The sequence below is a fragment of the Pongo abelii genome, chromosome 2 (assembly GCF_028885655.2).
Source record: "Pongo abelii isolate AG06213 chromosome 2, NHGRI_mPonAbe1-v2.0_pri, whole genome shotgun sequence".
NCBI lineage: Eukaryota > Metazoa > Chordata > Mammalia > Primates > Hominidae > Pongo > Pongo abelii.
This window is the reverse complement of record NC_085928.1, coordinates 9,736,113-9,750,926: the sequence shown is the minus strand read 5'-3', so window position 1 is coordinate 9,750,926 and position 14,814 is coordinate 9,736,113. Positions and strand designations below refer to the sequence as shown.

General features: G+C 47.6%; 1 protein-coding gene across 1 annotated transcript in view; it reads left to right on the top strand.

Moving 5' to 3' along the window:
• The window catches only part of SEC61A1 (SEC61 translocon subunit alpha 1), a 19,249-nt gene extending 4,435 nt beyond the window's left edge, over window positions 1-14,814 (top strand). Inside the window, 7 exon segments of the mRNA NM_001133267.1 lie at window positions 3,246-3,355; window positions 3,652-3,805; window positions 8,016-8,176; window positions 10,091-10,288; window positions 10,557-10,748; window positions 11,116-11,192; window positions 12,607-14,814. Coding sequence (NP_001126739.1) covers window positions 3,246-3,355; window positions 3,652-3,805; window positions 8,016-8,176; window positions 10,091-10,288; window positions 10,557-10,748; window positions 11,116-11,192; window positions 12,607-12,793 — 1,079 coding nt within the window. The 3' untranslated portion in view covers window positions 12,794-14,814.

Sequence of the window (14,814 nt, the reverse complement as noted above, 5' to 3'; positions counted from 1 at the left end):
TGGAAAATTTGAATTTGCTATAAGATTTTGGTATCAGTTTTTCTTTATTTATTTTTTATTTTTTTATTTTTTTTGAGATGGAGTCTTACTCTGTTGCCCAGGCTGGAGTGCAATGACGCAGTCGGCTCACTGCAACCTCCACCTCCCAGATTCAAGCAATTCTCCTGCCTCAGCTTCCCGAGTAGCTGGGATTACAGGCACGTGCCACCACACCCAGCTAATTTTTGTATTTTTAGTGGAGACGGGGTTTCACTACATTGGCCATGCTGGTCTTGAACTCCTGATCTTGTGATCCACCCACCTTGGCCTCCCAAAGTGCTGGGATTATAGGCGTGAGCCACCATGCCCAGACCAAACAGTTTTTCTTTTGTGCTGCAACCTCGTTGGCCTGCCAACCCTGCAGGAGCTCCATGGCCTGTGTTAGCTTGAGAGAGCACTTCTGGTAGAGCAGAGGTGGTAGGTGCTGGGTGCTGGGGATGGGCTGGGCAAGGCAGGGAAGAGTGTCTGGAGTGCCCCTGAGGCCATGTAATGGAGGGGAAGGTTAAGGCTTGGAAGTCTTAGCACCCTTGGCCACCATTTCATTATTACTTAGAAGGAAGTAATGGCTACTTCAGAGCTGTCGTAAGGATTAAATAATCACTGTCACAATGCCTGGCACATAGTAGTTATTTGGCAAGTGTTTTATAAAAGAATTTAACTGACCGGGTGCGGTGGCTCACGCCTGTAATCCCAGCACTTTGGGAGGCTGAGGCGGGTGGATCATCTGAGGTCAGGAGTTTGAGACCAACCTGGCCAACATGGTGAAACCCCATCTCTACTAAAAAATACAAAAATTAGCCGGGTGTGGTGGCAGGTGCCTTAATCCCAGCTACTCGGGAGGCAGAGGCAGGAGAATTGTTTGAACCCAGGAGGCAGAGGTTGCAGTGAGCCGAGATAAAGCCATTGCACTCAAACATGGGGGACAAGAGCGAGACTTCTCTCAAAAAAAAAAAAAAAAAAAAAAAAAGAATTTAACTGAAGAAAAGGTGATCCTGTCAGTCCAGCTGTATAATTTACCAGCTCTGTGATCTGGGGAAAAGTTAGATGATAGCTCTTATGTTTCAGTTTCTTCATCTGTAAAAATGGGGATAATAATGGTATTTGCCTCATATCTAATAATAAGTGTTACTAGTAACAATTACTAGTCATCAAAATTAGCCATATTTAGCCTCTGTTTGCTGAAAAACTAATTAGGAAATGATATTTACAGTCTCCTACCCAGTCGTCTTTTTGCCTACACCAGCATGTTTTACAGATCTTAAATTAGTATGGTGAATAATTGAATGAGAAATACATCTATTTTTTTTATTTTTATTTTTATTTTTATTTTTTGAGACGGAGTCTCACTCTGTCGCCCAGGCTGGAGTGCAGTGGCGTGATCTCGGCTCACTGCAAGCTCCGCCTCCCGGGTTCACGCCATTCTCTTGCCTCAGCCTCCCAAGTAGCTGGGACTACAGGTGCCCACCACCACGCCCAGCTAATTTTTTGTATTTTTAGTAAAGACGGGATTTCACTGTGTTAGTCAGGATGGTCTCAGTCTCGATCTCCTGACCTCGTGATCCGCCTGCCTCAGCCTCCCAAAGTGCTGGGATTACAGGCGTGAGCCACAGCACCCAGCCAAGAGATACATCTATTTAAACTTGTCAGTTGTAGATAAAAATTAGGATTTTAAAATACACACATGTGGCTGGGTGAGGTGGCTCATACTTGTATCCCAGCACTTTGGGAGGCCAAGGCAGGATGATTGCTTGAGGCCAGGAGTTCGTGACTAGCCTGGGCAACACAGTGAGAGAGACCCCGTCTCTACAAAACAGCAACAACAAATTAGCCAAGTGTGGTGATGCACCTGTAGTTCTAGCTACTAGGGAGGCTGAGGTGGGAGGATCACTTAAGCCCAGGAGTTTGAGGCTGCTAGTGCACCACTACACTCCAGCCCGGGCAACAGAGCCTGTCTCTTAAAACAAAAAACACAAAGAAAACAAAAAAAGTACAAGCACAAATTGGCTGTTTTCTCTTTGGTCTTGACAATGTTTTGAATGTTTTCCTGCATTAAGAACTAATTGTTGTGGAGCATTTTTTAAAAAGTCAAATAGGGACTATATTTGATGGCTACTTTGGAGTAAAATTAATTTTACATGACAGATTAAATAGGAATGCTGAAACTGAAGGCCAGACTGTACTTAGAGGACCCATCTAGTACTGTGGAACTTGTCAAATGTGTCCATTCCCTTGTGCCTAACAGTGAAATAGAGTGAGTTGTAAGAAATGAAGACATCCTACAAAAAGGAAAGCTTTTGCCGGGCGTGGCTCACGCCTGTAATCCCAGCACTTTGGGAGGCCGAGGTGGGTGGATCACGAGGTCAGGAGTTGGAGACCATCCTGGCTAACACAGTGAAACCCTGTCTACACTAAAAATACAAAAAGTTAGCTGGATGTGGTGGCACGTGCCTGTAATCCTAGCTACTCCAGAGGCTGAGGCAGGAAAATCGCTTGAACCTGGGAGGTGGAGATTGCAGTGAGCCGAGATCACGCCACCGTACTCCAGCCTGGGCGACAGAGACTCTGTCTCAAAAAAAAAAAAAAAAAAGGAAAGCTTCTATTAGACCAAAATAGCTTGGTAGCTAAGGGAATGGGAAGAGCAGCCAAACCGATGGTATGTGGGGTTTTCCTTCTAAAAGCACATTAAATAAAAACTTGAGAAGGGATCACTTTAACCCAAAGCTAATAATTCTGTCCTCTGGACCCAGACCTGGATGGTGAGCCTAGAGAGGTGGCCCAAATCTGTAGGTCAGCTCTTGAGCCATCCAGACCCCAAGTGCCTGACATTGAGTTTGGGTGCTGCAGGTGTGACATCTCCAGATTGTATCTCTGGATGCTGTCAGGAGTAGGTTCTGCTCCCTGATTTTCTTTGAATAGAACAAATTTTCCAAGTTTCACTTTTACTCCTCCCATGATTAAAAAGCAAGTGAATCTAGGAAAAGGTAAAACTAAAGAACAAGTGTGCTTTTGTTAAAAGGCTTTTGATTCATCATGTACTTTGCTGATGTGATGGTTTAGCGCGTTCTCAGCCGAGCCCCTTGGAGGTAGTATCACTGCTCTTCATCTTTGTTCTCCCCCGTGCCTGGCATTGAATGGGTGTTTCTTAATTGTTTCTTTTGTTCTGTGTAGTGAACCACTTGGAAAACACTTCTTTCTTTCAATTCTAGTATTTGGCATGATCATTACTATCGGCCAGTCTATCGTGTATGTGATGACCGGGATGTATGGGGACCCTTCTGAAATGGGTGCTGGAATTTGCCTGCTAATCACCATTCAGGTAATTATTATGCTAACATCTCCCTTTGAGTAGCCCCTCACACTTACCTACAATTCTCACATAACGAATCTCAAGCACACCTAAAAGGAACTCCTACTGAAAGGAAGCAGAAGTCTAAGACTCTGGGTTAGCCCTCTGAATTCAGCAGAGAAAGGCTTTACTGACCACTGTCTGGGGCTGAGGATGTGATCTCACTCCATCTTCAGCATTTATATCAGAGAACCCAGTTACTGAAGGACGGAACCGTGTCCATGGGGAGCAGTAACACATAGTCTTGTATTTTTGAATTTTTACAGCTCTTTGTTGCTGGCTTAATTGTCCTACTTTTGGATGAACTCCTGCAAAAAGGATATGGCCTTGGCTCTGGTATTTCTCTCTTCATTGCAACTAACATCTGTGAAACCATCGTATGGAAGGCATTCAGCCCCACCACTGTCAACACTGGCCGAGGTAAGGGCCCTGTGCTCCCCTGGTGGCGACAGCTTTCAGAAAAAAAATTGAGCAATGCAAAGCAGAAGACAAAAATCGCCCCCATTCCACAGAAAAATAATGTCAGTTTTAGGTTTATCTATTCTGAGTTTTGGGTCCATCTGCAAAGTTTTAAAAACACAAATAGGCTTATAATTATAATGATACCTAACTTGCACTTTTCATATAAAAATATCTCCTGGACGTTTGGCATGTCAGAATACACAATCCTGCCTCACTTTTCTTAGCACAGTATAAGCTTATATTGCAACGATAAAGCAACGTTAAGTCATTTCCAGGTTTTTTTATTGTTAACATTGAAACTATGACCGTCCTCATATGTTCATCTTTGTATATTTTGGCAGCTGCTCTCAGTGAATAAGTTTCTAAAAATGAAATTCCTAAACCAAAGCACTTGGTCATGCAAGGGGCAGCTTTCTGAAAAAGGCCTGAACTTGGAGCTTAGCACCTGCGTTCAAATCCTGGCTGTTCCTGTTAGTCATACATATGTGGCTTTGGGCAGATTCCTGCACCACTGAATCTTGGTTACCAGGATGCAATGAGAAGCAACATGAAATTATGTGATGCCTGGCTCCTGGTAGATGTATATCAAATATTAGCATGCTGTGCTACATCCACCAAGTACCGTGGAAATCTTGTAACAGCGTGTTTTTAATAAAAAGTTCAAAACATACAAGGGAAGCCTTAGAGAGTGTGACTTATTAGGGAAAGGAAATAAACATTTTTTGGCACTAAATATCTTCTTTACTGAGGAGCATTCCAGGAGAAATAATCATGCATACTTGAGAGTTTTCTTTTAATTGAATGTTGGAAACAAGAGTCCTTGGCCTCCAGAGGCCATATTATCTCATTAATGAGATGGAAAACTGGTCCCCAAACAAGTGAAGGCTGCATGTGCCTAACAGGTTGCAAAGGAGAGTGGAGCTTGAGGTAGGGAGCCATAGGGAAGAGTGGGCAAGATCACATTTGATGCTTCCTTGAGTACTTTGTATAAATTTAGGAAATCCAGGGTAAATTGGGAGAAGCAGGTCCAGAAGGCAAAGTTTGACAGGATGTGAAAAAGGCAGGAGGCGGGAGGCACTGTAGGAGTTCAGGTATTTGTCAGGACCATCATGGTGACTGGCCTTTGGGGAGTGCCTGAGTGGGAAGGAAGTGAAGTCAGAGGGGAGCCCCTGGTGGCTTAGCAGCCCAGTAGTAGCCGCCAGAGGCTCATGTTCCGTTCTGCAGCAGGGCATTGAGTAATGGGAGCCAGAGTTTGGAAGGAGTGATTTGCTCTGCACTGAAAGGCAGAGAGAGCAGCTAGGTGCGTACAGCAGTAATCCAGCTCCAACCAAGCCATCCTACAGGAGAGCATTGTGTGAGGGCATTTGGAGGAAGCAAGTGAAGACAGGGGACCAGAGAGGCACTTTCAAGGTGGGGGAGAACTAAGAAGCAAAGGTGGGTTTGTCTGGCCTTGAAGTCAGTGTGTCTAAATGTCAGTTGCTCATGTTGTTTGGGACCTGGCTGACACGAGATGCATTCAGGAAGGGCTGTGCCCCATGGCCTGCATGTGGGCAGTGAGTGGTGCTAGAGGGAGAGCCTAGGGAGGGGCAGGGAGAGCCACACAGAGGGCACAGCTGGGACGGCAGCTTTGTAGCTGTGCCTGGAGATGTTGCAGCTTGGCTTGGGACGGGGGAGGCTGTTGAATGAGATTCTACAGGCAGAGAGAGTAATCACTGCTGCTTCCCTGGGCAGCAGGAACAATCCAGAACTGGGAATTAGTCCCATATTTGAAACCGTGGGGAAACAGGCCAGCCTTGTCACACAGGACCAAAAGGTGGAAAGGATGGGAATTGACGAAAGACCACCACAGGGTGAGATGAGGACATGATGGCCAGTTAGGACATGGTGTCTCTTTCACAGAAGCCACAGCAGAGGAGGTCAGTGGTCACATTGGTTGGTCTACCTGATATGTCATCTCTGAATGGTCCAGGAAGATGTAGCAGGTGGTCCTAGCTATCATGTGTTAGAAACTTGGGAACAGTGCTTTCGAGTTCTTTAGTTTCACCTTTTCCTAGATTCACTTGCTTTTTAGTCATGGGAGGAGTAAAAGTGAAAGTTGGAAGATTTGTTCTATGAAAGGAAAATCAGGGAGCAGAACCTACTCCTGACAGCATCCAGAGACACAATCTGGAGATGTCACACCTGCAGCACCCAAACTCAATGTCAGGCACTTGGGGTCTGGATGGCTCATGAGCTGAACTACAGATTTGGGCCATCTCTCTAGGCTCACCATCCAGGTCTGGGTCCAGAGGACAGAATGATTACCTTTGGGTTAAAGTGATCCCTTCTCAAGTTTTTATTTAATGTGCTTTTAAAAGGCAAACCCCACATATCATCAGTTTGGTTACTCTTCCCATTCCCTCAGCTACCAAGTTATTTTGGTTGAATAGAAGCTTTCCTTTTTGTAGGATGTCTTCATTTCTTACATCTCACTCTATTTCACTGTTAGGCACAAGGGAATGGACACATTTGACAAGTTCCACAGTACTAGATGGGTCCTCTAAGTACGGTCTGACCTTCAGTTTCAGTTTTCCTATTTAATCTGTCATGTAAAATAAATTGTACTCCAAAGTGGCCATCAAATACAGTCCCTATTTGACTTTTTTTGTTGTTGAGACGGAGTCTTGCTCTGTCACCCAGGCTGGAGTGCAGTGGCGCTATCTTGGCTCACTGCAACCTCCGCCTCCTGGGTTCAAGCAGTTCTCTGCCTCAGCCTCCTGAGTATGGGATTACAGGCGCCCGCCACCATGTTCGGCTAATTTTTTTGTATTTTTAGTAGAGACAGGGTTTCACCATCTTGGCCAGGCTGGTCTTGAACTCCTGACCTTGTGATCCGCCCGCCTCAGCCTCCCAAAGTGCTGGGATTACAGGCATGGGCCACCACGCCCGACTCCTATTTGACTTTTTTAAAAGCGCTCCTCAGAGTACCAATACCATGACCCCACACTGCCCACAGAGACCCTGTCTCTGGAAGTAATGCCAGCTTCCTGCCAGTAGAAGCAGCGTGAGTTGCCAGGCTTCCATTATGGGATGGTTATGCCGTCCTGGAACGGCAGAGGTTATCACTTGTTTCTTTCTTTCACTTTTTAGTTTTTTAATGTAAGTAAATTTCTTGCTAATGTCTAAAACTTAGGCCTTAATAATGCACCACACTCCCCACCTTCCTCTCACTTGTTACTGTGTTGTCTGCTTCTCAGATTGGGTCCCTTTCCCATATCCCTCAGTCCCTCAGTAAGCTCACTCCACCCCTAGGCCTGCCTCCCTCAGGAGCATCTCCTGGCAGGGGGTCATTTGGATGGGACCACATGGTGGACGCAAGCACATCCTCTGTATTTGTATCCTTGGTGTGAGAAGCAGAGAGCTGGAGCCTCCCCACTCACCAGCCAGGGGCAGCCTGCGCTTCAGAGCTGTTGAATGGGTACTTGTACTTCTCAGGATTTTCCAGGAAAGTAGATTTGCCAGCTCTGAGCCCCCTCTTCAGTGGATGACCCCTTTCAGCTAGAGTTCAGCAGAGTCTGCTTTTATTTTTATAAATTATCATCATTCCACACCTCTGGTGGCCACTGACTCATGTGCCTAAGAAATGAGACCAGTTAATTTTAAAAAGTGGAATAGTGGTTGGGTGCTGTGGCTCACACCTGTAATCTCAACACTTTGGGAGGGTGAGGCGGGAGGATTGCTTGAGGTCAGGAGTTCGAGACCAGACTGGGTAACATAGTGAGACCCCAACTGTACAAAAATAAAAAATAAAAAATTAGCCAGGCGGGGTAGCACGCCTATAGTCCCAGCTATTCGGAAGTCTGAGATAGGAGGATCACTTGAGCCCAGGAGGAGAAGGTTGAGGCTGCAGTGAGCTGCGACCACACCACTGCACTCCAGCCTAGGCAACCGAGAGAGAGGGACCCTGTCTAAAAAAAATCAAAAACAAACCAGAATAGCCCGTTTCTGTAGTTTGAATTCTCTACAGAAGAGAAGGGAGGGATGAGAATACATGCTGTATCCCTCTGGCTATGGGCACCATGAGTCTAATAAGTTTGTTTTCCTCTTTTTATTTTGTCTCCTAAGAAGGCTAGAAGCAAATTGAGTTGCCTGTTTGTTCCTTCACATTTGTCTCCTCCTTTGCCAACAGGAATGGAATTTGAAGGTGCTATCATCGCACTTTTCCATTTGCTGGCCACACGCACAGACAAGGTCCGAGCCCTTCGGGAGGCGTTCTACCGCCAGAATCTTCCCAACCTCATGAATCTCATCGCCACCATCTTTGTCTTTGCAGTGGTCATCTATTTCCAGGTGCGTCCAGATCCAACCCCAGGGAGTTTCCGTGGTCTGGATTTAAGTTTCAGAATGCCTTGTGTGCAGTCCCCCACTCTGTGGGGTGCACTGTCATCATTTTGTGTTGAAACGATGAGATGGTATTTGAAGGCAGCAGGTTTCCAGATGAGCTGGACAAGCACATTCATTGAGTCATGGGACCTGCCATTAATGAAACAAAATTAAGGCAGTTCTAACATTTGTGAAATCATGTTCCTTTGGGTTGGGCCTATCGACAGGTAAGATACATTTTTAAGTTCTTAGTTCAAGAGAAGCAAAAAGTACTCTAGCTCTGAAACCGCATTGCTCTCTTATAGAAAATTTGTAGGATGTTTATAGGTAACTTCTGCATCTCGGAAAAGGCCTATCTTCTTGAGCTGTCTTACCTTTAAAAGTATTCCATCTCTTAAACTTGCTTCTGAGTAAGAGACCTGAACTGCTATTGTTTTCCTGTAATTGGATTGATCTTTGTATTTTTTAATGGTCCACTTTGTATTTTGGTGTTTATTAAAAAGAAGGGACAGAGATGAAAGGCAGTTTGATGTTTGTGAAAGGTATTTATACCAGCTACATGCTTTTCCTATTCCTTCTGCTGAGACTAAGCCAGATTCCTGCTTAATAAAAAGCTAACTCTTTAGGGGCTTTGCCAGAATTTGCAGTCAGATCATTAAGAATTTATTTTATTTTATTTTTTGAGACGCTCTGTTGCCCAGGCTGGAGTGCAGTGGCACGATCTCGACTCGACTCACTGCAACCTCCGCCTCCCAGGTTCAAGCGATTCTCCTGCCTCAGCCTCCCGAGTAGATGGGATTACAGGTGCCCACCACCACGCCCGGCTAATTTTTTTTTATTTTTAGTATAGACAGGGTTTCACCGTGTTAGCCAGGATGGTCTCGATCTCCTGACCTTGTGATCCACCCGCCTCCACATTCCAAAGCGCTGGGATTACAGGCGTGAGCCACTGCACCTGGCCTTAAGAATATTTGATTTTTAAATCCTCTGTATTCCGAGCCCTGTTATAGGTACTGGGAGCTCACAAAAATAAACCCTTTCTAGTCTCCAGGGGTTTCAGAGGGAGAAGCTGTATTCCTAGAAAAGTTTAGTTTTTCTGTTTATGATTAAAAACGCTGTAAGGAACTATTGTAAGGTGTGAGGCCACTGCTGTAGTGACCCTGCCTCAGAGCCAGTGTAAAAGCTCAGGAAACATCACCAGCTAGAGAGAAGTGCCCTTGGGATTTGGGTGTGTGGCCTCCAGGCTTTTCTCCATATTCCACACAGATGTGGATGTAATGTGATAGGCTCTGTCTTTTGGGAAAAAAAAAAGGGGGGGGCGGTGGGGATCATTCCACCGTGCTTGCTTCCGTGTTTTGTTTTGTGTGAGACAGGGTCTCGTTGTGTGCTCAGGCTGGAATGCAGTGGCATGATCTCGGCTCACTGCAGCCTAGACCTCCCAGGTTCAAGTGATCATCCCACCTCAGCCTCCTGAGTAGCTGGGACTACAGGCGCGCACCACCACACCTGACCAGTTTTGTTTATTTTTTGTAGAGACAGAGTCTCACTGTGTTGCCCAGGCTGGTATTGAACTTCTGGGCTCAAGCAGTTCTCCCACCTCTGCCTCCCAAAGTGCTGGGATTACAGGTGTAAGTCACCACGCCTAGCCTTCAGTGTATTTTTAAACCAGCTTTTCTGGGCCCCTTCTGGATGTGCCCCTAAGTGCAGGAGTGCAGTGGTGGGTAAGGAGTGGGCACGAGCTCTCAGAACTGGGAGCCCCAGAACCAGCACACAGGATTTCCTCCGTTGTGGCCCACTGGATAGTCCCTGGCTGGGCTGTGTTTCTGTGCAGCAGGCTGGAATGAGGCAGTGAAGGGGATTTGGTTCTGTTTGGCTTCTCAGGGCTTCCGAGTGGACCTGCCAATCAAGTCGGCCCGCTACCGTGGCCAGTACAACACCTATCCCATCAAGCTCTTCTATACGTCCAACATCCCCATCATCCTGCAGTCTGCCCTGGTGTCCAACCTTTATGTCATCTCCCAAATGCTCTCAGCTCGCTTCAGTGGCAACTTGCTGGTCAGCCTGCTGGGCACCTGGTCGGTAAGTAGGCTCTTTGAAGATGAGCTAGCAATGCAGCTAGTTGCAGTGCTTTCTATCAGTGTCTTGCTCATGAACAGATGTTTCATCCAAAGATATTTTCCGCCGTGCCTTTTACAAATTCAGCACATTAAATTATCTTTTCAGTAAAAAAATTGTACTGTGGGCACTGAGTAAAATTGCATTCTTTCATCTGCTCAGAACTATTTTTGTCTTGATGCTAAAGTAAAATGAGGGAGCACTCACACGCGTTTGGTTTCTTTTTCCCCAGGACACATCTTCTGGGGGCCCAGCACGTGCTTATCCAGTTGGTGGCCTTTGCTATTACCTGTCCCCTCCAGAATCTTTTGGCTCCGTGTTAGAAGACCCGGTCCATGCAGTTGTATACATAGTGTTCATGCTGGGCTCCTGTGCATTCTTCTCCAAAACGTGGATTGAGGTCTCCGGTTCCTCTGCCAAAGATGTAAGTAGAAGCAAAACTTTCTGGAAGGGTGATGAAAGTGTGACTGGTATAAGGGGTGTGGACTTGTCACCTCATCATAAATAATGGTCTGTGACACATGCAGATAGATCATCCTTTAGGGGGCAGTTCAGAAGCTTTAAGGGCTGACAGATGGAGTCCAGCAGTAGATCAGCTGTGGGTATGAGAATCTGAATCCACACTGTAAAGTTAGACTTCGTCATATGACTTCCTTGCCTCAGTTTTAAAGTTCTCTGTATGAATATTGTCAGTGCTGGAAGAGGCAATCTGTAACTGTTTAGTACCACTTGGAATGCCTGTTTCCCCTTCAGCCTCCAATTCCAACTTCTCCCCTGTGGGCACCCTGCAGGTTGCAAAGCAGCTGAAGGAGCAGCAGATGGTGATGAGAGGCCACCGAGAGACCTCCATGGTCCATGAACTCAACCGGTGAGTGGCGGCCCCAGGTCCCCAACCTCCCGTCTGTGGACATGTGTTGTTTCTTTCCACGCGGGGCATCCTGATAGGCCCTAGCACTTACTGGGTCACTAAATCTTATCCTTGGGTTACAGGACAGAATTAAATGTTAAATATTTATAAACTTGCTAAGTGCTGGACACTGGAGACGTAAAAATAAACACAGCCCCTTTCCTCCAGAGGGAGCCACTGGGTAAGGAGATGGAAGCATGTGGCCAGGCGGGTAGGAGACAGTGCGGTAAGGGTTCTGAGAGCAACAGCTGTGACCGGCAGCGGGACCCTCACCCTGGCTCATGCCAGTGGGGTGCTGAAGAGAGCGCCCTGGAGGAGGGTCACTCTGAGCTCAGAGCAGGCAGGTCCTGGCCTCTGAGTGCATTTTGGGGCCTGCGGTGGCGGTAAGGCTAGAGAGGCTGGCAGTGGCTGGGCACGGAAGGGGTTGATGTGCATTTGAAGCAGGGCAGAAGGGATGGAGCCTGCAGTCTCTTAGGAAGGTCAGTGCTAATACACGAAACCACGCTAGAGAGGGAGAGGGGGAGGCCACATACCTGCCAGGCTGTGGTGAGAGTTTGGGCCAGAGGTGATGGTGCCAGATACAGCTGTCCCCTTGGGGATGGAGCAGTTAGGTAAGGAAGGGCAAAGTCCAGGTGACCTTAGATGCTGCCACAGCACTCTTCAGTCTGCACAGTCCTCATTACAACTACTCATCTCTTCCATCGTCACTCAGAAGCAGCCACAGACAGACACACAAATGAGCACGGCCGTGTTCCTACAAAGCTGGCTACAAAGTCAGCTGCAGACCAGGTTGTCCTATGGGCCTTACCTAAAGGAAGCAACCACAGGAAAAGCCAGAATTGCAAACTTCAGATCATTTTCTAATCCCTAGCAGGGATGGTAGGCAATTTTGTTCATTCTCTTAATACTAAGCTGCTGGATTTACAGCACTGTGCAGTAGAAATAGAATTCAAGTCACATGTAGTTTTTTTAATTTCTAGAAGTCACATTTAAAAAGTAAAAAGAAACAGGTGAAATTAATTTTAATATATTTAATCTAACCTAGTATATCCAAAGTATCATTTCAACATTATAATTAATGTTAAGAAAAACCATGATGAAATATTTTACATCCTTGTCTTCAAATCTCCAAAATCTTGTGTGACATCTCAGTTTGGTCTAGTCACAGTCCCCTGGCCACGTGTGGCCAGTGTGGCCACTGCCTGGACAGCAGCACCTTGGCCTAGAGCGCTAGCATGTTAGTAGATGACTTTCTAGGAGACAGCAGAGGGGCCTTTGAGGCATTAGGTCCCAAAGTCTCAGGTGAGCCTGTTGGCCGCCTGGCTCACGGGGAGCTCTGTGGGTGTCCGGGAGCTGACTGTGTCCCCTCCCCCAGGTACATCCCCACAGCTGCAGCCTTCGGTGGGCTGTGCATCGGGGCCCTCTCAGTCCTGGCTGACTTCCTGGGTGCCATTGGGTCCGGAACCGGGATCCTGCTCGCAGTCACCATCATCTACCAGTACTTTGAGATCTTCGTTAAGGAGCAGAGCGAGGTCGGCAGCATGGGGGCCCTGCTCTTCTGAGCCCGTCTCCCGGACAGGTTGAGGAAGCTGCTCCAGAAGCGCCTCGGAAGGGGAGCTCTCATCATGGCGCGTGCTGCTGCGGCATATGGACTTTTGTTTAATAATGTTTTTGAATTTCGTATTCTTTCATTCCACTGTGTAAAGTGCTAGACATTTTCCAATTTAAAATTTTGCTTTTTATCCTGGCATTGGCAAAAAGAACTGTGAAAGTGAAATTTTATTCAGCCGACTGCCAGAGAAGTGGGAATGGTATAGGATTGTCCCCAAGTGTCCATGTAACTTTTGTTTTAACCTTTCCACCTTCTCAGTGCCATATGCGGCTGCAGCAGTCTCACCTGTTTCCCCACAAAGGGAATTTCTCATTCTGGTTGGAAGCACAAACACTGAAATGTCTACGTTTCATTTTGGCAGTAGGGTGTGAAGCTGGGAGCAGATCATGTATTTCCCGGAGACGTGGGACCTTGCTGGCATGTCTCCTTCACAATCAGGCGTGGGAATATCTGGCTTAGGACTGTTTCTCTCTAAGACACCATTGTTTTCCCTTATTTTAAAAATGATTTTTTTAAGGACAGAACTTCTTCCAAAAGAGAGGGATGGCTTTCCCAGAAGACACTCCTGGCCATCTGTGGATTTGTCTGTGCCCTATTGGCTCTTCTAGCTGACTCTTCTGGTTGGGCTTAGAGTCTGCCTGTTTCTGCTAGCTCCGTGTTTAGTCCGCTTGGGTCATCAGCTCTGCCAAGCTGAGCCTGGCCAAGCTAGGTGGACAGACCCTTGCAGTGATGTCCGTTTGTCCAGATTCTGCCAGTCATCACTGGACACGTCTCCTCGCAGCTGCCCTAGCAAGGGGAGACATTGTGGTAGCTATCAGACATGGACAGAAACTGACTTAGTGCTCACAAGCCCCTACACCTTCTGGGCTGAAGATCACCCAGCTGTGTTCAGTTTTCTTACTGTGCTTAGGACTGCACGCAAGTGAGCAGACGCCACCGACTTCCTTTCTGCATTGCCAGTGTCGTCAGCAGAGAGAGGACAGCACAGGCTCAAGGTTGGTAGTGAAGTCAGGTTCGGGGTGCATGGGCTGTGGTGGTATTGATCAGTTGCTCCAGTGTTTGAAATAAGAAGACTCATGTTTATGTCTGGAATAAGTTCTGTTTGTGCTGACAGGTGGCCTAGGTCCTGGGGATGAGCACCCTCTCTCTGGCCTTTAGGGAGTCCCCTCTTAGGACAGGCACTGCCCAGCAGCAAGGGCAGCAGAGTTGGGTGCTAAGATCCTGAGGAGCTCGAGGTTTCGAGCTGGCTTTAGACATTGGTGGGACCAAGGATGTTTTGCAGGATGCCCTGATCCTAAGAAGGGGGCCTTGGGGGTGCGTACAGCCTGTTGGGGAGACCCCACACTGACAGTGGGCACACAGCAGCCTGCAAAGCACAGGGCCACCGCCACAGCCCGGCAGAGGGGCACACTCTGGAGACCTCGCTGGCAGTGCTAGCCAGGAAACAGAGTGACCAAGGGACAAGAAGGGACTTGCCTAAAGCCACCCAGCAACTCAGCAGCAGAACCAAGATGGGCCCCAGGCTCCTCCATATGGCCCAGGGCTTACCACCGTATCACACGTGGCCTTGTCTAGACCCAGTCCTGAGCAGGGGAGAGGCTCTTGAGACCTGATGCTCTCTTACCCACGTGGTTCTCCCACTGCCCTGTCTGCTCTGTTGCTACAGAGGGGCAGGGCCTCCCCCAGCCCACGCTTAGGAATGCTTGGCCTCTGGCAGGCAGGCAGCTGTACCCAAGCTGGTGGGCTGGGGGCTGGAGGGCGCCAGGCCTCAGGAGAAGCCCCATAGTCCTGCCTGCAGCCTGTAACCATCGGCTGGGCCCTGCAAGGCCCACACTCACGCCCTGTGGGTGATGGTCACGGTGGGTGGGTGGGGGCTGACCCCAGCTTCCGGGGGACTGTCACTGTGGACGCCAAAATGGCATAACTGAGATAAGGTGAATAAGTGACAAATAAAGCCAATTTTTTACAAGG